The sequence below is a fragment of the Mus musculus genome, chromosome 4 (genome assembly GCF_000001635.26).
Source record: "Mus musculus strain C57BL/6J chromosome 4, GRCm38.p6 C57BL/6J".
Classification (NCBI taxonomy): domain Eukaryota; kingdom Metazoa; phylum Chordata; class Mammalia; order Rodentia; family Muridae; genus Mus; species Mus musculus.
This window is the reverse complement of record NC_000070.6, coordinates 49450139-49474200: the sequence shown is the minus strand read 5'-3', so window position 1 is coordinate 49474200 and position 24062 is coordinate 49450139. Positions and strand designations below refer to the sequence as shown.

At 40.8% G+C, this 24062-nt stretch overlaps 1 protein-coding gene across 11 annotated transcripts in view; it reads left to right on the top strand.

Annotated features, from left to right (window-relative positions):
* Acnat1 (acyl-coenzyme A amino acid N-acyltransferase 1) overlaps nt 1–24062 on the top strand; it is a 37784-nt gene that overhangs the window by 7115 nt on the left and 6607 nt on the right. For 2 of the 11 annotated variants that reach the window (XM_011250004.3, XM_006537842.4), the window contains exons 3-4: nt 15352–15481; nt 23067–23557. In XM_011250004.3, the coding sequence (XP_011248306.1) occupies nt 23092–23557 (466 nt within the window). In that variant the 5' untranslated portion in view covers nt 15352–15481; nt 23067–23091. Of the gene's footprint in view, nt 1–131; nt 784–15351; nt 15482–23066; nt 23558–24062 lie in introns of those variants that run through there. The other 9 variants (XM_011250005.3, XM_011250002.3, XM_006537840.4 and 6 more) reach the window with 8 other exon arrangements.

Here is a 24062-nt window from a genome sequence, read left to right as displayed (position 1 = left end):
TTGATGCTCCGCTACAGTATGTCACATAAATTCCAGTGCCTTTTCTTAGACCAACCAAGTCACAGACTTCAGGTGTGGCCCCTTGTAATATTTTCAAAAACACGATCCTCATGTGACTCTTTTGTTTCCAGTCCACACCACTGCAGAGATGGAAAGGGGATAACCTGCTTACAAGATTACTGCCACAGAGGAGGAAATCAAAGACAAAAGCCAAGAGAGGGAATCAGGAGCTGAGAGGAGGAGTCAAGGAAAAAGGCTTAAGTATTAAAGTCCATTCTGGAGCAGCTCAGTTGAAAGGCAGCCTGGGACAGAATCTCTGCTTTCAGTCTGTGAAGGCTCCTGCTCCTGCTCCTGCTCTGACCTTGGGAACCTAACAAACAGGATCTTGGAGCTGCTGGTGATTTTCCTGGAAACATTTGTAACCTTCTTCTATTCTTCTTCTTTTTTTAAAGTATAGAATGGAGTTTATTCAGGGCATGGGGAGGGGAGTTAAGAGGGTAGTAGAGACAGAGAGAGGGAGAGAGTAGAGAAATAGAGGCTGGCCATGAACAGGTCATGAACACGTGGTGAGATGGGGGAAGGGAATAGGGAAGGGAAGGGGGAAGGGAAGAGTCCAAGAAGGCAAGAGAGCAAGAGCCATTTGTAACTTTCAACACGTTATGGTGTTTTGTATGATAGAAATTTGCAAGCTACAGGTAAATCTGCAGTGCTTTGCCATTGTTCCTTAAAGGCAAGACATCCTGTCCTACACTGTGCATCTGAATTCATGGAAATGTCTAGGAGGTTAGTTTTTTGGTTTCTTTGGTTTTCTGTTTTCTAGTAGGCAGCACCTCTATTTTAGGAAAGCCTTTTTACATTTTGCTGTTTGTGTTTCTCGAATTACACCTGGTGGCAGATTCTCTGAGGATCTAGAAATATACTATATCACTATAGTATGTTGTTTGCAGATTTATATCAGCTTCATTGAGTGAAAAAATAAATTAAAAAGCAAGGAAAGGACATGACAGCTCCAAGGTATGGTGGAAGAAAAAGTTTATTACAGATATGTGGGAGAGCATAGTCAGAGGCAGGGACATCTGGGAGAGTCCAGAGGAGACATGTCCCTGAACCATGTAGGGAGATGGGGAGGGGAAGAGAAAAAGGAGAACCATGTACCATAGTCATGAGGCCAAATGTACAAAAAGGGGTAGGTAACCAAAATGCCTGGGTTATATAGGGAAGAGGCACTGGAGGAAGGCCAAGTTAGACTAGTGAGAGGTAAGTCAATTTCCTGAAGCTTACAACAATATATATGTAAAACATTTATAAAAAGAGATAAGTTTTAGACATTATTATTACCGCTGTTGTAATCTGTACTGAAATCCACATTGTAGAAAAGAGAAAAGACAGTATATTCAAGCATTTGAGTTATAGTAAAATCTATAGTAAAATGATTTTAGCCAAAAGCATTCACACTCTTCATTCTATCCAGAAGACTGGATGTATATAGATTAGACAGATGTTTTACCTGAGATAACAGATGTTTAGATTTAGAAGATAACCAGAAGGAAACTTAAAATCTTGAGCTTGTGACTATGATAATATTAGTAGTGCTTCACCAGGGCCAGATTAATAGTTTATCAGAACTCTATGGCTTAATATTAAAATTCTGAACTCTTAAAGTCTTTTCTATTTTATTTTTTAATTTAATTTAATTTTTTTAATTAGGTATTTTCCTCATTTACATTTCCAATGCTATCCCAAAAGTCCCCCATACCCTCCACCCCCCACTCTCCTACCCACCCACTCCCACTTTTTGGCCCTGTCGTTCCCCTGTACTGGGGCATATAAAGTTTGCAAGTCCAATGGGCCTCTCTTTCCAGTGATGGCCGACTAGGCCATCTTTTGATACATATGCAGCTAGAGTCAAGAGCTCCAGGGTACTGGTTAGTTCATAATGTTGTTCCACCTATAGGATTGCAGATCCCTTTAGCTCCTTGGGTATTTTCTCTAGCTCCTCCATTGGGGGCCCTGTGATCCATCCAATAGCTGACTGTGAGCATCCACTTCTGTGTTTGCTAGGCCCGGGCATAGCCTCACAAGAGACAGCTATATCAGGGTCCTTTCAGCAAAATCTTGCTAGTGTGTGCAATGGTGTGAGCGTTTGGAGGCTGATTACGGGATGAATCCCTGGATAGGGCAGTCTCTAGATGGTCCATCCTTTTCTCTCGGCTCCAAACTTTGTCTCTGTAACTCTTTCCATGGGTGTTTTATTCCCAATTCTAAGAAGGGGCAAAGTGTCCACACTTTGGTGTTCATTCTTCTTGAGTTTCATGTGTTTTGAAAATTGTAACTTATATCTTGGGTATTCTAAGTTTCTAGGCTAATATCCACTTATCAGTGAGTACATATCATTTGAGTTCTTTTGTGATTGGGTTACCTCACTCAGGATGATGCCCTCCAGGTCCAACCATTTGCCTAGGAATTTCATAAATTCATTCTTTTTAATAGCTGAGTAGTACTCCATTGTGTAAATGTACCACATTTTTTGTATCCATTCTTCTGTTGAGAGGCATCTGGGATCTTTCCAGCTTCTGGCTATTATAAATAAGGCTGCTATGAACATAGTGGAGAATGTTTCTTTCTTACTAGTTGGAACATCTTCTGGATATATGCCCAGGAGAGGTATTGCGGGATCCTCTGGTAGTACCATGTCCAATTTTCTGAGAAACCGCCAGACGGATTTTCAGAGTGGTTGTACAAGCTTGCAATCCCACCAACAGTGGAGGAGTGTTCCTCTTTCTCCACATCCTCGCCAGCATCGGCTGTCACCTGAATTTTTGATCTTAGCCATTCTGACTGGTGTGAGATGGAATCTCAGGGTTGTTTTGATTTGCATTTCCCTGATGATTAAGGATGTTGAACATTTTTTCAGGTGTTTCTCAGCCATTCGGTATTCCTCAGGTGAGAATTGTTCGTTTAGCTCTGAGCCCCGTTTTTTAATGGGGTTATTTGATTTTTTTGAGTCCACCTTCTTGAGTTCTTTATATATATTGGATATTAGTCCCAATATATATAAAGTTCTATAAACTATTCCCCAATACCCATAAACATTTTGTATGTTAATTCTTTTATTCCTTTCTTTTGTCCAGCTGTCTTAGACAACTCTTTTTGAGCCAAGTTCTCATATATAGCCATCCATAGTAAAAAAAAACAAATGTCTTTAGCTAGGCAGGCAGGCTCTGGCTACTTTAAACTAATCATGAGGAGTCATAGAAAATGTAAATGACAGGGGTTCCCATAAAGAATCCTATCCCCTTTATTATCCTCCCTAACCAGTGGGAAACAGCCTCCTGATTTAGCCTTTGCTTAGCTTAGTATACTCCAGCAGCAAACCCTGTAGGCCCTTTTGGTTTCTTTTTACATTTTTCAGGAGTTCTTGTGAAATGACTTAGGTTTAAGTGCTGCAGGGTAGGCCACCCATGTTTCTGATATTTTGTTACTTTCTTTTCAGATCCCTCCTCCAAGTTTGATTTTTCTTCTTCTGATTCATCACTACCCCTGAGCTGCCTTTCTCAAGGGATAGATGTTGTTCCCTCCTTCTGCTGTAATGTCATCATTCCTAGTTTTTGTACATTTTCTTTTTTTTCTTTTTTCTCTTCCTTCCTTCCTTCCTTCCTTCCTTCCTTCCTTCCTTCCTTCCTTCCTTCCTTCCCCTCTCTCTCTCTCTCTCTCTCTCTCTCTCTCTCTCTCTTTTTTTTTTTTGAGACAGGGTTTCTCTGTATAGCCTTGGCTGTCCTAGAACTCAATCGGTAGACCAAGCTGGCCTTGAACTCAGAAATCCACCTGCCTCTGCCTCCCAAGTGGTGGGATTAAAGGCATGAGCCACCACTGCCCAGCTTTTGTACATTTTCTAGGAGAATAGATCACATGATTTTTTTCATTCATTTTTTTTTTTACAAAAGTTCACTAAAAGTTGTTCAAATCACAAATTTAATAAGAAGTTTACAACAAAAATACTTACAAGTGTTTCCATTAGAAGTAGTTTTCTAGTTAGATATTCATTATCTGTCACTAACTCCACAGGTTCACTGAGAGTCTAAAACTAAAATTTTTGTATTAAGTTAGCTTTGAAGTTTTATATAGATAAACCCAGTCAATATCTTGTTTTCTGTCCTTGCACTTAGAATAAATCATTCTTTCTCTTTTATGACCTTTGGTTAATTGTTTTATTGCCTCTAGGAATGTGCTTCTAAGTGCTAAATGTCTGGTTTTTCTCTCTCAGAAGCAATTACCTCTTGACACATGAAGACTGGCAGAGCTATAATTGCAGTTTTCATATCAGAGAGGGCTTTAATATCAGTCCTATTATAAAAGGCTTAATAAATACTAGAATAATTCTAAGAATTCACATAAGATCATCATTAAGAAATCATCAATTTGTCTATATAGCACTACAAGACAGCACATCTTCATTGATCTGTAGAAATCTGGCCAATAGGGTAGGCTAATGCTCAGGATTTATATATTAACTGCATAAGGACAGAAACGGCATATCAGCTGCAGGAATTATTTCCTGAGATTTGCCCTTTGGGCCTCGCCTCTCTCTCAAAGGTTCTTTCATTGTAGTTTCATGTAGTGAAACATCTCTGGACGATCACCTGCTACCTTATAGCTGTTGTTAGATGGCTCCTGACAAAGTAGCATATATATATGGTACATTCTAGAAAAGAATCAAATATATATCATATATATGGCAAATTAAATTAAAATTTCTATGTATAGATTTTCATTATAAGCCTTTTGTTATAAGTTTAAAGCTAGGTTTTGTTTTTACAGATTCTTTAACCTCACCCAATGAACTTACAAATTAACCTGTGATAAAGACTATTTACACAATAATCTTAAAAGATGTCTTGAGAAATTATAGAGATTCAAGAGTCGAAAGCTGTAGAACCTTAGAAATAGACGATGTTAGGATCATTTGCATTTGGGATGGCAAAAGTTGTTACAATCTGCAAGAATTTGGAACTTGAGTGTGCCACCTTTGGCCTTTGACCTATACTTCGGCCAAGCTATTCTCAATAAGAAATCAAGGCTTCAAGAAAAATCTCTGAGTCCGAGAAAGGAATGGAGTCCAAGGAGGAAAGGTGGTGAAAGAACTCCCCATAGGGAGGTTTAGACAGTGAAGAGACAGAGAATAGTGTAGCCATAAGAGACAAAGAGGAACAAGCAGGACCTCCACCCGACGGAGGGTCCCAATACTATAGAAGCCAAAAGGGCACAGAGAAGCTGCAAGACCTTGTAGGCATCTCTGAGGGGGAGGCAAGAAAACTTGCAATGTAGGGACCCAGGAGGGCCCAAGGAGAGACAGTGCAGGTAGCTGCAAGGAGAAGGGGGCAAGGAAAGGCTGCAGACTCTGGAGTATGTAGGCAGCTCCTAAGGGGAGGTGAAGAAGTTCCAGGAAGGAGCTGAGAGGAGTCATGATGGAGCAGAGGGATAAGTGTCATGGTAACAAGAATTTCAATCTGGAGCATCCCCAATCAACTGAGAAACTTGTCAGAGAGAAATGCCCCAAATCACAGAGCAGAGGTATTCCTTTCCACATGACGAGGGCCCAGTAGGGTGAAAGGAAGCTTCTTGTCATACTGGTATGGCTTTTATAGCAAAGGTAGACAAAATAGGGAGCTTTTTAGTAACACCCAGTAGAAGGGGAAAGACAAGTGGTTAGAGAAGGTAGAGGAAGAAACAGTTGGAGAGGTGCAAACGTCTTAGTAAGTAGAATTGCCCATGTGGTGGCTGTGTCATGGTATCACCCCACCACCACCCCAAGGGGCTTTGTAGGAGATGCCTATGTGGTGGGCAAAAGAAGAGATATGACCATGTAATTAGCAGACCAAAAGGGTGTGAGGGACCAAAAGCCATGTGGGGAGAGGAAGAGGAGAATGGAGAGAAAAGAACCAAGGATTGTGGATTATGTAGAGCAGAGCCTCTTGGGGGAAGGGCAGCCCATTCCTTGGGCTGAAAAGTTCAGGACAGAAGGTGGAGTATGTCAGCTATACACTGTAATAGGTAAGGACTGAGGGATGCTGGAAGAACCCAGAGGCCATACTTTAGTGTAAAACCCATAGAAACACTCTTGAGGCCAAATGTACAAGTTGAAGACAAAAAGAGTGTAATAAATGCAAATGTATTGAGAGACAGTTCGCTGACTTTTTGAGGGATTTTCTTGGAGTATAGTTCTCGAGTGCTGGGGAAATGGGCTGGGGTGGTAATGCTCTTGGAGTGAAGGATGTAGTGTTCTCGGAGTGAAGAGGAAACAGGAGAAGCTGCTGGGAGAACAGCACTATGGTTTCCGATTGGTAACTGCATCTGCAGTGGGAGATGTTTTGTTTTCTTTCATTCTTTGTTTGCTGCTTCCTCTTGTTGGGCCAGTTCTTGGCTGTGTTTCCTCCTCAATCAAGTAAGAGTGGTTTCAAATTAGACAATCCTCTTAAGCTTGGGAGTCTTTCACCATGAGGTCTGTGACCAGCTCCACATCCAGACTATCAAGCTCAGCTTCAAATAACTCTGTTTCTAAACAGTGGGTGGCTTCAGCTCCACCTGCTGTTTATAAAAGAGAGAGACAGGATATGTTTAAAGAGACAGGTATGGTGAGGTTGGAAGAGTGCTTCAGCTGGCCCTAGGCCCTCCCTCGCTGAGGCATCCCTTCCCCCTGAGGTACCAGCCATCAGGCGGGCGGGTGCATAGGATAGGATAGGGAATAGGACACGGGAAGGGGAGTTGAGAAGGGAGTAGAGGCAGAGAAAGACAGCAAAAGAAAGAGTAGAGAAGGAAAGGCGGAAGCACAGAGCCGCTGAGACAGCACCCTTTGCGGGCAGCAGACAGCCGGCCACTGTCCGGACCAGAGGACAGGTGTCCGCCTGGGTCAGGAGGCGGCCTCAGCCTCAGCAGCAGCGGTCGCCATCTTGTTCCGGGACCCACCGAACTTAGGAAATTAGTCTGAACAGGTGAGAGGGTGCGCCAGAGAACCGGACAGCTTCTGGAACAGGCGGAAGCACAGAGCCGCTGAGGCAGCACCCTTTGCGGGCCGTAGACAGCCGGCCACCCTCCGGACCGGAGGACAGGTGTCCGCCCGGCTTGGGAGGCGGCCTCAGCCTCAGCAGCAGCGGTCGCCATCTTGCTCCGAGACCCGCCGAACTTAGGAAATTAGTCTGAACAGGTGAGAGGGTGCGCCAGAGAACCGGACAGCTTCTGGGAAAGGCAGAAGCACAGAGCCGCTGAGGCAGCACCCTTTGCGGGCCGTAGACAGCCGGCCACCCTCCGGACGGGAGGACAGGTGTCTGCCTGGCTTGGGAGGCGGACTCAGCCTCAGGAGCAGCGGTCGCCATCTTGTTCCGGGACCCGCCGAACTTAGGAAATTAGTCTGAACAGGCAAGAGGGTGCGCCAGAGAACTGGACAGCTTCTGGGAAAGGCGGAAGCACAGAGCCGCTGAGACAGCACCCTTTGCGGGCAGCAGACAGCCGGCCACTGTCCGGACCAGAGGACAGGTGTCCGCCTGGGTCGGAAGGCGGCCTCAGCCTCAGGAGCAGCGGTCGCCATCTTATTCCGGGACCCGCCGGACTTAGGAAATTAGTCTGAACAGGCGAGAGGGTGCGCCAGAGAACCGGACAGCTTCTGGGAAAGGCAGAAGCACAGAGCCGCTGAGGCAGCACCCTTTGAGGGCCGTAGAAAGCCGGCCACCCTCCGGACCGGAGGACAGGTGTCCGCCCGGCTTGGGAGGCGGCCTCAGCCTCAGGAGCAGCGGTCGCCATCTTGCTCCGGGACCCGCCGAACTTAGGAAATTAGTCTGAACAGGTGAGAGGGTGCGCCAGAGAACCATACAGCTTCGGGGAACTGCCAAAGCAACACAGCTTCTGAGAAAGGTCCTGTTTTGGGCCTTCTTCTTCGGCCAGGAGGAGGTCCAAATACAAGATATCTGCGCACCTTCCCTGTAAGAGAGCTTGCCAGCAGAGAGTGCTCTGAGCACTGAAACTCAGAGGAGAGAATCTGTCTCCCAGGTCTGCTGATAGACGGTAACAGAATCACCAGAAGAACAATCTCTAAATAGAGTCAACTATAACTACTAACTCCAGAGATTACCAGATGGCGAAAGGTAAATGTAGGAATCTTACTAACAGGAACCAAGACCACTCACCATCATCAGAACCCAGCACTCCCACTTCGCCCAGTCCAGGGAACCCCAACACACCCGAAAACCTAGACCTAGATTTAAAAGCATATCTCACGATGATGGTAGAGGACATCAAGAAGGACTTTAATAAATCACTTAAAGAAATACAGGAGAACAATGCTAAAGAGTTACAAGTCCTTAAAGAAAAACAGGAAAACACAATCAAACAGGTAGAAGTCCTTACAGAAAAAGAGGAAAAAACATACAAACAGGTGATGGAAATGAACAAAACCATACTAGACCTAAAAAGGGAAGTAGACACAATAAAGAAAACTCAAAGTGAGGCAACACTGGAGATAGAAACCATAGGAAAGAAATCTGGAACCATAGATTTGAGCATCAGCAACAGAATACAAGAGATGGAAGAGAGAATCTCAGGTGCAGAAGATTCCATAGAGAACATCGGCACAACAATCAAGGAAAATGGAAAATGCAAAAAGATCCTAACTCAAAATATCCAGGAAATCCAGGACACAATAAGAAGACCAAACCTATGGATAATAGGAGTGGATGGGAATGAAGATTTTCAACTCAAAGGTCCAGCAAACATCTTCAACAAAATTATTGAAGAAAACTTCCCAAATCTAAAGAATGAGATGCCTATGAACATACAAGAAGCCTACAGAACTCCAAATAGACTGGACCAGAAAAGAAATTCCTCCCGACACATAATAATCAGAACAACAAATGCACTAAATAAAGATAGAATACTAAAAGCAGTAAGGGAGAAAGGTCAAGTAACATATAAAGGCAAGCCTATCAGAATTACACCAGATTTTTCACCAGAGACTATGAAAGCCAGAAGAGCCTGGACAGATGTTATACACACACTAAGAGAACACAAATTCAAGCCCAGGCTACTATACCCAGCCAAACTCTCAATTATCATAGATGGAGAAACCAAAGTATTCCACGACAAAACCAAATTCACACATTATCTCTCCACGAATCCAGCCCTTAAAGGATAATAACAGAAAAAAACCAATACAAGAACGGGAACAACGCCCTAGAAAAAACAAGAAGGTAATCCCTCAACAAACCTAAAAGAAGACAGCCACAAGAACAGAATGCCAACTTTAACAACAAAAATAACAGGAAGCAACAATTACTTTTCCTTAATATCTCTTAACATCAATGGTCTCAACTCGCCAATAAAAAGACATAGACTAACAAACTGGCTACACAAACAAGACCCAACATTTTGCTGCTTACAGGAAACGCATCTCAGAGAAAAAGATAGACACTACCTCAGAATGAAAGGCTGGAAAACAATTTTCCAAGCAAATGGTTTGAAGAAACAAGCTGGAGTAGCCATCCTAATATCTGATAAGATTGACTTCCAACCCAAAGTCATCAAAAAAGACAAGGAGGGACACTTCATTCTCATCAAAGGTAAAATCCTCCAAGAGGAACTCTCAATTCTGAATATCTATGCTCCAAATACAAGAGCAGCCACATTCACTAAAGAAACTTTAGTAAAGCTCAAAGCACACATTGCACCTCACACAATAATAGTGGGAGACTTCAACACACCACTTTCACCAATGGACAGATCATGGAAACAGAAACTAAACAGGGACACACTGAAACTAACAGAAGTGATGAAACAAATGGATCTGACAGATATCTACAGAACATTTTATCCTAAAACAAAAGGATATACCTTCTTCTCAGCACCTCATGGTACCTTCTCCAAAATTGACCACATAATAGGTCACAAATCAGGCCTCAACAGATTCAAAAATATTGAAATTGTCCCATGTATCCTATCAGATCACCATGCACTAAGGCTGATCTTCAATAACAAAATAAATAACAGAAAGCCAACATTCACGTGGAAACTGAACAACACTCTTCTCGATGATACCTTGGTCAAGGAAGGAATAAAGAAAGAAATTAAAGACTTTTTAGAGTTTAATGAAAATGAAGCCACAATGTACCCAAACCTTTGGGACACAATGAAAGCATTTCTAAGAGGGAAACTCATAGCTCTGAGTGCCTCCAAGAAGAAACGGGAGAGAGCACATACTAGCAGCTTGACAACACATCTAAAAGCTCTAGAAAAAAAGGAAGCAAATTCACCCAAGAGGAGTAGACGGCAGGAAATAATCAAACTCAGGGGTGAAATCAACCAAGTGGAAACAAGAAGAACTATTCAAAGAATTAACCAAACGAGGAGTTGGTTCTTTGAGAAAATCAACAAGATAGATAAACCCTTAGCTAGACTCACTAAAGGGCACAGGGACAAAATCCTAATTAACAAAATCAGAAATGAAAAGGGAGACATAACAACAGATCCTGAAGAAATCCAAAACACTATCAGATCCTTCTACAAAAGGCTATACTCAACAAAACTGGAAAACCTGGACGAAATGGACAAATTTCTGGACAGATACCAGGTACCAAAGTTGAATCAGGATCAAGTTGACCTTCTAAACAGCCCCATATCCCCTAAAGAAATAGAAGCAGTTATTAATAGTCTCCCAGCCAAAAAAAGCCCAGGACCAGACGGGTTTAGTGCAGAGTTCTATCAGACCTTCAAAGAAGATCTAATTCCAGTTCTGCACAAACTTTTTCACAAAATAGAAATAGAAGGTACTCTACCCAACTCATTTTATGAAGCCACTATTACTCTGATACCTAAACCACAGAAAGATCCAACAAAGATAGAGAACTTCAGACCAATTTCTCTTATGAACATCGATGCAAAAATCCTTAATAAAATCTTCGCTAACCGAATCCAAGAACACATTAAAGCAATCATCCATCCTGACCAAGTAGGTTTTATTCCAGGGATGCAGGGATGGTTTAATATACGAAAATCCATCAATGTAATCCATTATATAAACAAACTCAAAGACAAAAACCACATGATCATCTCGTTAGATGCAGAAAAAGCATTTGACAAGATCCAACACCCATTCATGATAAAAGTTCTGGAAAGATCAGGAATTCAAGGCCCATACCTAAACATGATAAAAGCAATCTACAGCAAACCAGTAGCCAACATCAAAGTAAATGGAGAGAAGCTGGAAGCAATCCCACTAAAATCAGGGACTAGACAAGGCTGCCCACTTTCTCCCTACCTTTTCAACATAGTACTTGAAGTATTAGCCAGAGCAATTCGACAACAAAAGGAGATCAAGGGGATACAAATTGGAAAAGAGGAAGTCAAAATATCACTTTTTGCAGATGATATGATAGTATATATAAGTGACCCTAAAAATTCCACCAGAGAACTCCTAAACCTGATAAACAGCTTCGGTGAAGTAGCTGGATATAAATTAACTCAAACAAGTCAATGGCCTTTCTCTATACAAAGAATAAACAGGCTGAGAAAGAAATTAGGGAAACAACACTCTTCTCAATAGTCACAAATAATATAAAATATCTTGGCGTGACTCTAACGAAGGAAGTGAAAGATCTGTATGATAAAAACTTCAAGTCCCTGAAGAAAGAAATTAAAGAAGATCTCAGAAGATGGAAAGATCTCCCATGCTCATGGATTGGCAGGATCAACATTGTCAAAATGGCTATCTTGCCAAAAGCAATCTACAGATTCAATGCAATCCCCATCAAAATTCCAACTCAATTCTTCAACGAATTGGAAGGAGCAATTTACAAATTCATCTGGAATAACAAAAAACCGAGGATAGCAAAAACTCTTCTCAAGGATAAAAGAACCTCTGGTGGAATCACCATGCCTGACCTAAAGCTTTACTACAGAGCAATTGTGATAAAAACTGCATGGTACTGGTATAGAGATAGACAAGTGGACCAATGGAATAGAATTGAAGACCCAGAAATGAACCCACACACCTATGGTCACTTGATCTTTGACAAGGGAGCCAAAACCATCCAGTGGAAGAAAGACAGCATTTTCAACAATTGGTGCTGGCACAACTGGTTGTTATTATGTAGAAGAATGCAAATCGATCCATACTTATCTCCTTGTACTAAGGTCAAATCTAAGTGGATCAAGGAACTTCACATAAAACCAGAGACACTGAAACTTATAGAGGAGAAAGTGGGGAAAAGCCTTGAAGATATGGGCACAGGGGAAAAATTCCTGAACAGAACAGCAATGGCTTGTGCTGTAAGATCGAGAATTGACAAATGGGACCTAATGAAACTCCAAAGTTTCTGCAAGGCAAAAGACACCGTCAATAAGACAAAAAGACCACCAACAGATTGGGAAAGGATCTTCACCTATCCTAAATCAGATAGGGGACTAATATCCAACATATATAAAGAACTCAAGAAGGTGGACTTCAGAAAATCAAATAACCCCATTAAAAAATGGGGCTCAGAACTGAACAAAGAATTCTCACCTGAGGAATACCGAATGGCAGAGAAGCACCTGAAAAAATGTTCAACATCCTTAATCATCAGGGAAATGCAAATCAAAACAACCCTGAGATTCCATCTCACACTAGTCAGAATGGCTAAGATCAAAAATTCAGGTGACAGCAGATGCTGGCGTGGATGTGGAGAAAGAGGAACACTCCTCCATTGTTGGTGGGATTGCAGGCTTGTACAACCACTCTGGAAATCAGTCTGGCGGTTTCTCAGAAAATTGGACATAGTACTACCAGAGGATCCAGCAATACCTCTCCTGGGCATATATCCAGAAGAAGGCCCAACTGGTAAGAAGGACACATGCTCCACTATGTTCATAGCAGCCTTATTTATAATAGCCAGAAACTGGAAAGAACCCAGATGCCCCTCAACAGAGGAATGGATACAGAAAATGTGGTACATCTACACAATGGAGTACTACTCAGCTATTAAAAAGAATGAATTTATGAACTTCCTAGCCAAATGGATGGACCTGGAGGGCATCATCCTGAGTGAGGTAACACATTCACAAAGGAACTCACACAATATGTACTCACTGATAAGTGGATATTAGCCCAAAACCTAGGATACCCAAGATATAAGATACAATTTCCTAAACACATGAAACTCAAGAAAAATGAAGACTGAAGTGTGGACACTATGCCCCCCCTTAGAAGTGGGAACAAAACATCCTTGGAAGGAGTTACAGAGACAAAGTTTGGAGCTGAGATGAAAGAATCGACCATGTAGAGACTGCCATATCCAGGGATCCACCCCATAATCAGCTTCCAAACGCTGACACCATTGCATACACTAGCAAGATTTTGCTGAAAGGACCCAGATATAGCTGTCTCTTGTGAGACTATGCCAGGGCCTAGCAAACACAGAAGTGGATGCTCACAGTCAGCGAATGGATGGATCACAGGGCTCCCAATGGAGGAGCTAGAGAAAGTACTCAAGGAGCTAAAGGGATCTGCAACCCTCTAGGTGGAACAACATTATAAACTAACCAGTACCCCGGAGCTCTTGACTCTAGCTGCATATGTATCAAAAGATGGCCTAGTCGGCCATCAGTGCAAAGAGAGGCCCATTGGACACGCAAACTTTATATGCCCCAGTACAGGGGAACGCCAGGGCCAAAAAGGGGGAGTGGGTGGGTAGGGGAGTGGGGGTGGGTGGGTATGGGGGACTTTTGGTATAGCATTGGAAATGTAAATGAGCTAAATACCTAATAAAAAATGAAAAAAAAATTTCAACTTTTCTCCCAAAACCTCAGCCAACCTAGTACTATGGTAAAATAAATACAAGGTGAAATAAAGGCAATGGCCCCATTAAATGTCACAACAATTTTTATTGAAAAAAAAAAAAGAAAGAGTAGAGAAGAGGAGAGGTAGGCCATGTAGAGAGAGAGGGGGGGGGGAGGGAGAGAGGGAGGAAGTGGAGAGGGAGAGGGGGAAAGGGAGAGAGGGAGGAAGTGGAGAGAGAGAGAGAGAGAGAGAGAGAGAGAGAGAAGTCAAGCAGCCTCTTTTGTGGGAAGCCAGGCCTACCTGGCTCTTGCCAGGTAACTTTGGTGGAGCCTAGAAGTACTAACACCACCCATTTCGGGGTTAATCCTCCAAAAGGCAGGGGAATTGTTTGTGCATGCCCTTTGTTTCTATCCTTTGTGTGTGTGTGTGGGGGGTGTAATTCCATAATTATTCAGTCCTGCCTTCTGGGGGTAAATAATTGGGAGCATTAGAAAACTTATTCCATTGGATATTGAACAGTCACCCATCTTCATAAGTACTTCATAAAAATTCAGTTTGGCTCCTTTTAAAATTCATATTCTCCTTGAAAAAAATTTCTCCTTTTAAAATATTTACTCATTCTTCAATATGATTCTTTAAACATTTATTAACTGTTTTCTTCTGGGCCCTAGGCTAGGAATGAACACAGTGTTAAATAAGGCATGAGTCTGCTCTTGAGGCATTTACAAAGTCTGTAGCAGTGGTGTCCAATGGGAAGGTTCCTGATAATGAAAATGTCTTTATTTACGTTGTCTAATATAGGAGTCACTAGCTATATTTGTTACTGAGTAGTTAAAATGTGGTTACTGTAAGTGAAGAACTATGCTTTAATTTCATATGTTTTCAATGAATTAATATTGTGCTTAGAGCATAAAGGGTAGAAAAAGAAAAAAGATGTGTATTTTTGTTATACTCCTGTTAAAGCTGTAATGAAATGGTTGGTTAAACATTTTTAAAAATACATTGAGTTAATTGTAACTGCCAAGGTATTAATATATATATATGTAAATTTGCAACACACATATGTGTGTGTGAGTGTGCATCACAGTTATATGTTAATGGAAAGGCCACAAGTTTCTCTTCCCAGAGATAGGGAGAAGGACTCCCTTTTTAGCAAGCAGGAACTTCCTTCAAGCCTCTGAGGGAATGGGGGCTTTTGTTTAAATGCCTGAGCTTGGGTAAAGGACTTTCTTGGGGAACCAGACACACAATTATAGAATATTGCAGTTTTTTTTTAAATGTAGCTTATTTTATCCAAAGAGATAAAGGTTACAGAGGGGGTAAACAAATATTACTGTGTATATAGACAAATATATGTATTATACATAGATAACATAGAAAAATCAGACCATGAAAATGGAGCATGAGACAATGAGAGGTTTTGCGGCTTTTTTTATGTTGAAAGTAATGTCAACTTCCATAAAAAGGCTAATATTATTAATTGATGGTCTTGACTATCCACCCTCAAATTTCAGTATTTTGCAATTTTTTTTTCTTGCCTTTTCTCTCTTCAGGGAAGCCTAGTCAATATCTGTCGCCTCAGACAAATATGGCGCACCAGAAATAGAAGAAAGCAAAACATTTTCCCAGCTTTTGAGTTACAGAAAATCTTCTGGGAGATATCCATTACCAAGGCATATAGGGGTATATACTCTTTGTTGATATTATATTCTTATACATTGCTATTTGATTCAGGGCCTCCTTAGCTGCTGGGACATATATGCACCTGTTGTGGTTTTTCTATTGTTGCTCATGGTTCTTTCTTTCTTTCTTTCTTTCTTTCTTTCTTTCTTTCTTTCTTTCTTTCTTTCTTTCTTTCTTTCTTTTTTTCCCTTTCTCTCTCTCTCTCTCTCTCTCTCTCTCTCTCTCTCTCTCTCTCTCTCTCTTTCTTTTTTCTTATGCCTTTAGACCAGGCAGGCAGCTTTTAGTTCACAACAACTCTGTATTCCACCTAACTCTGGACTTTATATATAGACTTATACTATGTGTGTGCCTGCCTATAAGGTATCTCACCTTGGCATTTTTTTTTCAAACCAGGCTTAGAAAAAAAGCATCATGTTATATGGGCAAGGCTTCCCAAGCACTGAGGAAATCATAGGCCCTTCCCTGGGGTCCAAGAAAACACACACACACACACACACACACACACACACTCAGTATTTGAAATTCTGTAGTTAAATTTCTGCTACCCAGAGGGACATAAGCTAAAAAGGGAAATCATTTTACTCGAGAAAAATAAAAAGACATGCATGAGATTTTGCACATGTATAAGTTTGTGAACTATAACTCTTTCCCATTATATATCTTGTGAAATGCCTCTAAGGAGTTAAGGAGTATATTTAACTAACTACATTAATAGTAAGAGAAGGAAAATAATACACTATCAGAAAGCATACAAAAAGGAAACAGAGAGGAGGAATGAACTATCACATTTCTATTTTTTAATGATCTTGAAATTACAAGGTTTTGAATACACGTATACATGAACACATCATAGTACATATATGCATATGTACGTGCCACAGTGCAATATACTTATATGTGCCATAGTGCATGGTTACATGTGTTTGCCATAGTACATGTATACGTATGCATGTACAGAGATCAGGAGACAACACGAGGAACTTGGTTCTCTCCTTTTGCCTTTCAGGTCCTGAGGAGAAAACTCAGATTACCAGTGTTGTTTGTAGGTGTCTTTACCCATCAAACCATCTCCCTGGCCTCAAATTTCTACTCTTGTTTGGGGAAAATAGGGTTTATATGTAGGGTCACATGGCATGAGTTAAGATGTTAAGTTTCTAATTTATAAAAAACCATTATTTCTTCGAGAAATTGTTGTAGATTTAGAACTTTTTGTTAGACTATGCAAACTGGAGCAGGACAAATTATATTACAGCTACTGCAATGCCAAGAAGTGACTTCTTTGTAGGGACAGAATTTGGAAGTGTGACATTATGAGAAATGTCTAAGATGGTGGACATTCCTATCACTAATCCAAAGAGAATTGTCCCTGATTTCTACAATACTTTTCCACTTTAAATTCATTTTCAAAATTATCTTACTGTCATTTTTAAACACACAAATGTCATATGATATGATACTAAAAAGCATAATGAATATGAGCCAAAAGAAATCCACACCCCAAGGCAACAATTTCTTAACATAGTGTGTTTTATACATGGTGAAAAATTTCAATGTTTATAACAATAGGAAGGTGCTAGCATACAGCTCTCTGGCAGTGCATACAAATTCATTTTAAGAATGCAAATTTCTCTCTGGTTTTCATTTATACAAATACAGTTAGCTCAGTCCCTTAGTTTACTCTATAGAGTTAAGAAGAATTTATTGGAAGTGACTAGAGAGGGAAAGGCAAACATTTTCTACCTGATGTCCTCTGTACATACAGTACTCACTAACAATCAAGAACATCCATCTTGCATGCAGAATTAAAAATGGACTCAACCAAGTAAACACTGTATTTTATGTTCTGTTGTATGGGGATGAGAGATCTATACAGAAATCACTAACAGGGTTACTTAAGACACTGTCAATGTGAATGCCAGCATTACATGACAGGTGACTGTGGTTCCCTGAGCCCCCCACCCCCACCCCATTAAAAGCTCTTATAGAAAGAAACCCTGGTGATATTTTTTAAAAGACCATTAGTTGAGACTCTGAAGTGTATAAGTATAAAGTCTTATATGGTGTGTGTGTGTGTGTGTGTGTGTGTGTGTGTGTGTGTGTATGTGTGTTTTAAGCCTGGATATTTTTATGTGTCTATTGGATCTCTAATAGACTGTTATATAAAGAACAAAGAACAAATGGGCCTGATTATATCTTAGATGTGTCAAACTGAAAATCATTTGTATAAAGAAAAATTCTAGAGCTTTGGCTTGAATCCCTATCACACTTTAACATGTGCACACTATAACCCACCCACTGTGAAGGTGCCTTTGTTTAGCTCGTGTCCCAGGTGTTATGAGTATTGGGTTACTGGTCATATGGTCATATGGTCCTTTGTATGTTTGTTGGTTGGGAAACCTGAGACATCATTCACTTGCATACACAGTTGGCTTCAACAAGCCCTTCTTGTTTCCCTCATGGGTTTGTTTACATCAAAACCACATAATCCTTTAGGACAACTCCAAATAGAAAGGTTCACCGTCATCTAAGTCCTTTCCCTTACCTCAGTGTAAATGGTAGACATTTAGACTTAACATGACATTGATCATTGTGTGTACATTCTGGCAAGCCAGAATCCGTAAATTAAAGTACTTAATAGGGACTCCAGAAAAATTAAAAGGTGAATATCAATAGTTAGTGGAGTGTTGAGATACAACGTTTATCTCTCTAAGATAGACACTTCCAGACGATAGCCCCTGAGACCTATCAGCTTGCATTGCTTTCTGCTTGTGTCTATGTGTGTACTTATTTAAATGAGAATTGTATCTTTAGGACTTTACATTTACATTCCAAGAGAGAAAAGCTAGAAGTATTGAATTAAATTAAAGCATAAGTTAAATACCACAATTACAGCTTTTAGTAGACAAAGAGACACAGGGATAGCTTAGTTGGTAAAGCGATTACTCCAGAACTCCTGTAAAAATTCTAGCCATGGTGATACATGTCTGTAATCTCAACACTGATGTTGAAGATCCTGGATGTTCACTGATCAGTCAGTCATGTCTCATGGTGGGTTTCAGCCCAATAACAGACCTTGTCAATGTGTTATCATGAAGATAACAACCAAGGTTGTCTTCTGGTATACCCACATGTAGTCTCTCAGACACAAACACATATGTGCATGCATGCACCCAGGCACACACATGCATAAAAACAGATGAAGAAGAAAAAGAAAAAATCTGTTGCTAAGTTTTAGAAGATTTTAAAAAGGCAGGTATTGTTTTAGTAGGTTGATGCCATTATTATCCAATATTTGATTGGAAGAGGGTATAAAAGAAAGGTTCAAGAACTCAGTTGTATGGGATGCTTCTAAAACATTCTTTGGGAGGTAAGAATATAGAATATATTATCTATAGAGTAACTTTAGGTGCTTTCAATGAAGGACTGGGCAAAGAGTCAATACTGTAAGCAAAATAAAGGTGAAAAAGATTAGGGCTTAAGCAGCGTTCTGGGGTAGACAAAAGGCTAAAATAAAGGGAGCATTGATTTTTCTTTCAGTAAAATTGTTCCATGTTAATTGAGAAATGTAGTCAGAACAACTTAGAATGTGAACTTGCCAGTAGATAGACCCACTAATATATCTAGTATGCCACTAGGTATTTTTCAGGGCATCCTAAGAAACAATGAAGTTAGAAACCTATGTCTTGTGGCTCTTTGGTAAAATACCTGGCTCTCAGAAATAAAGTTAAGAAAGAAAGAAAGAAAGAAAGAAAGAAAGAAAGAAAGAAAGAAAGAAAGAAAGAAAGGAAGGAAGGAAGGAAGGAAGGAAGGACAAAAGAAAGAGAGAAAGAAAAGAGAGAAAGAAAAGAAAAGAAAAGAAAAGAGAAGAGAAGAATAATAAAGCCAACAAGCAGTCAAAACATCTCCAGTTTCTCTAATTAGAAAGATGTAAATCAGAAAAGACACATTCATGTTGCATAATACAATGAGCCAAGGGAAACCTGATGTCCTCTACTGAGCAGAAACAGAACAACTGCTCCCAGTGTTTCCCAGTGGTGCTGCTTCAGGGGAGGTAGGGTGGCTCTGTTTCTTGTTCTTCAAGCTCAGAATAGTGTTCCATAGCCAAAGAGGAAAGGGCTGTCTGGAAGGTGATCATCCTAGCTATTCTCATAGGAAGAGTCACAAGGTCCATAAGGGAAAGGACAAGTAAGCTTGTCCAAAACTGTCTGTGACTTTGACACCATATACACCCTGTTCAACAGCACTGGCATAGAAAGTGTAGCAGAAAACACCTCCATAAAGCCCTTCGTTTTATTTTTAGGAAATGCAAAACAAAGGCATTCAGGTTTGTTCTGATGAGTAGAAAAACCTGTGAGTACAGGAAGCTAAGAGCCCATGCCCAATTCTTCCCAGAAAGAATAGAAAATAAAAAATAGTCAAGGAGAAAATGTATTTTGTAATTTAAAGAAAAAATAAGTTTCAGGGGCAGCTATAATATTCAGACACTTGAGTCACTGAGGAAAGAATTCTTTCAGCCTATGAAATGAAGCTAGCCTGCACAATATCACAGCCTATGGAATGAAGCTAGCCTGGACAATAGAACAAGAACAATTTCTTTAAGAAAGTGTGTAACATATTTTCAGGCACTGCCCTCCTACTGCTACATTAAAAATAAACTTAGTTCTTGTAAGACAGTGGGAGCAGAGGATCAGGCATTCAAGGCTAGCCTCAGCTACATAGTGAGTTTGAAACCTGACTGTGCTGCATGAGATCCTGGTTTCGAAAACAACCAACCAGCCAAACAAACAAACAAACAAACAAAATCACCAACCCAAAGCAAAAAAGCAAAATACAACAACAACAACCACACTCAAAGCTGAATTCAGGCCATTCAGTAAGTGATAAAGATCTACCTGAGACTTGTGAGTAATCGTGAATTTAAACATGAACCAGTAACCCTAGACTGGCCATGAAGCCAAAGGGTACGTAATACAATTAGCTGTGCCATCCTGGCCTATAGGTAACAAAATCAAAGGAAACGGGTGGCAACAAGTACTGTTATTTCTTTCAGGTCATAAAATCATAAAACTAAATGACATGTAGACAATAATCAAGAAATTTAGTATTCCTTGTTGTCAATACGCACCTGTGAGTTCTATACCAAATAGCAACTTTCAGCTCAGTACAAGGTTAAATATTTGTAACATAAACATATGCATGCATGTGAGTATATGTGTTTGTGTGTGTGTGAGAGAGAGAGAGAGAGAGACAGACAGACAGAGACAGAGAGAGAGGGAGAGGGGGAGGGGAGGGGGAGGGAGAAAGAGGAAGAGGAAAAAGAGTCAGAGAGGCAGAGACAGACAGAGACAGAGACAGAGAGCCAAGGTCTGACTTTGTTGCCACTCAGCCTAGCCTGCAACTTGCTATGTAGCTCATCCTGCCCCAATCATGTGTTGATCCTTCTGCCTCTACCTCTCAAATAGAAGGGTTACATCTGTGCTCCACTGTGTTTGACTGTAAATGGAACAGTACTAAGGTTTCGTTGGCCCTATAGGGTGGAACACTACTTTCATGTCCAAGGTCCTGGTCAATTTTGGAAAAGGGCATTTTTGCACTCCTTCAATTAAAACTACAAGAAACAGAGACCCTAGGAACACTCCTCATTTTCCCTTATTCCTGCCTTGTCTCCCCAAGATGTTTTGATCATTTCTTTATAAGAAAGTGTAACTTTCCAGGCTCCAAGATGACTCAGCAGATAAGAGTGCTTGCCTTCAAGACTGATAATCTGTGTGGTCCCATGGTGGAAGGAGAAAACTGACTCAAGCAATATGTCCTCTGACTACACATGCAAACAGACAAACAGACAGACTGACAGACTGAAACATACAAACACAGAGCCACACACACACACAGAGCCACACACACACACACACACACACACCACACACGCACACACACATACCCTTTAACTCTAATGAAAATAATCTAAAGAATGTTTCCTCCAAAGCAAACACGTAATAAAAAAAACAAATAAAAAGCAAACAAATAATAATATGGCAGTCTGCTTTCATAGACAGAAAATGTGTGTGTGTGTGTTTTTATGAACAGCAAATACCAATGCCTAACTTCTTCACTATGTGTTTTACCATCTACAGTATAACATAGGAAACATTTATTTTAGTCTGTCTAACTTACTGAGTTTTATTCCTCCAGGGGTGTACCATGTATGACACCCTATCTTTAAAATGCATTCTGAGACACCTCTAAGTCTATAATAAAAAGAGTCCTGGAATCTATAATCTGTTCTCCTGGCCAGTCAGAGTTTGCCAATTGTCTCTGTTTACCCTGCACCAATTATATTGTTTGAGTTAGCTCAGGGGTAGATACCGTGAGAAGATTCTTGGAATAGTGGAGTCATGCAGCTATGTACTTCTCTGTGCTCAATGATCTCCAGGGCAAAAGGAAGTTGATTGTAGGGTTTTCCTAAAAAGACATAGATATAATTTTTTTTTTAAAGAAAAAAGACATAAAATGAATCATAATGAAGAAAGTCCCCAAGAATGAAACACTCAGAGACCAAAACCCCAAAGTTGTAGCAATCTGTTGGGCCTTGATGGAGCTGTCAATCAGCAGTGTTGGCTTCAAGACCCTCAGTGTTTCCAGTGGATAAGGCTATGCCAGGGTAGGGAGAGGAGAGAGTGGGGAAGGAGAGGGAGAGATGGGGGAGGAGAGTGAGAGATGGAGGAGGAGAGGAGAGAGATGGGGGAGGAGAGGAGAGAGCAGGAACATTGGTCATGTTACAGTGATCAAATGAGCTAAATGACATGCTAAACTCTGGTCAGTAATGGAGAGCAAAATTGGGAATTCTAACTAGATTTGACCCCACAGATTCATGTCCCAGCTACTATAAAACTGTAGTTTTGTGGTTTTGAATAAATTGAGCATTAATGCTATGGACATTATACCCCAACATGAATTTCTGTGAAGTTTTAAGAGAGGTATCACATGGATCCAAAAGATTACACCTCTCCTGCCCAATTTGGTCTGGAGTGATTAGATAATAATAGGTAATCTATTATGGTGGTGATGTAACTAGGGGCACAGGGTGCCTTTTTTTCAAGTTCACAGTTTCATTGGTAAAGGGATTTTAAAGGGACACAGAATGGAACATGAGGAGAATTTATTGCAGTCAGAACAAGAGTTTCCTTGATACGAGAGTGAATATGGAGAAATGGAAAGTTAGATTTGCAAAATTCTGTCCTGTTCCTGTTTTCTAATTGTGACTGGACTTGCAACTCTAGACATGTAAAGAAAGATCAAACAGAACCTACACCACTTAGATAATCATTAGTCTGTGAAACTTGTTTAAATAAAGAAGGGCCTGGTGGATTGTGAGTCAGGGCCACAGAAGCCACTCCCTCCCTCCCCTTGCTGACTCCTTATCTTCAAGATCCTGGTTGGGGGAAGGGGGGCACACACACACCTTCCACCACCAACATCTCTCTACTTCTCAGAGCTACACATTTCATACTAAAGTCCTTGAAAGCCTTGAGGACAGCCTTGCCTTGGACTTTTCAGTCTCCAGCTTATTTTCCTTTCATCACAGGGAGGAAGCGCCCCTTAACACCTTGATGATGATCAAGTTGATAGCCACACCTTCAAATGCCCTTGTGGATGAGCCTGTGTCCATTCGAGCAACAGGCCTGCCTCCATCGCAGATAGTGACCATCAAGGCAACAGTGAAAGATGAAAATGACAATGTGTTCCAATCCCAAGCCTTCTACAAGACTAACGAGGCTGGTGAGGTGGACCTGGAGAAGACACCGGCCTTGGGGGGTGACTATGTAGGGGTCCACCCAATGGGCCTCTTTTTCTCTCTGAAACCCAAGAAGGCTTTCCATAGGCTGATGAAGAAAGATGTGATGAACAGCCCCTTTTGCATCTGTTTGGACCTGTACGACTCTGTTAACTGGCTAGAAACAGTCAGGATTCCATCCAAGGCCAGCCAGAGAGTGCAGCGCTGGTTTGTTGGCCCTGGGGTTAAGCGGGAACAGATTCAAGAAGGTCGGGTTCGGGGAGCCCTTTTTCTCCCTCCAGGTGAGACAATCTTTGTTGAGTATAGATTATTAAAGGTTTTTTTTTTTTTTCCTACTTGTGAGCTCTTTTTTGCTATAGGAATTTTCACATGATATTGGGAATATAGGTGTATGGAAATAGGTGTAGAAATCCGTTACTGATAATGTATGGAAAATACTTTCAAAATTGTTCTTTGGTATACATACAATTGTACCATTTATTAGAGAAAAAGCAAATTTGCAAACTGATGGATGAATGGGCTTGCCTGTTTTTCCAAAAGGAATTAAGCTTTGGTGGAATATTGGAGATTTCAGGATATGGATAGATATCTCTACTATTTTCAGGATTCACTGAGATTTTGGTCATATAATTGTCAATGCTAAGAAATCTGCTCCACATAAATAGGTAGTGCCAAATTGCAGCAGTATGTTTAGGGCCATTTAACAACCTGTTGAAAAATTCTATGCTTCTCCTAAGTCAGAGTTCACTGGATGAAATATTATGAAACTCAATTCAGTAAGGCAAA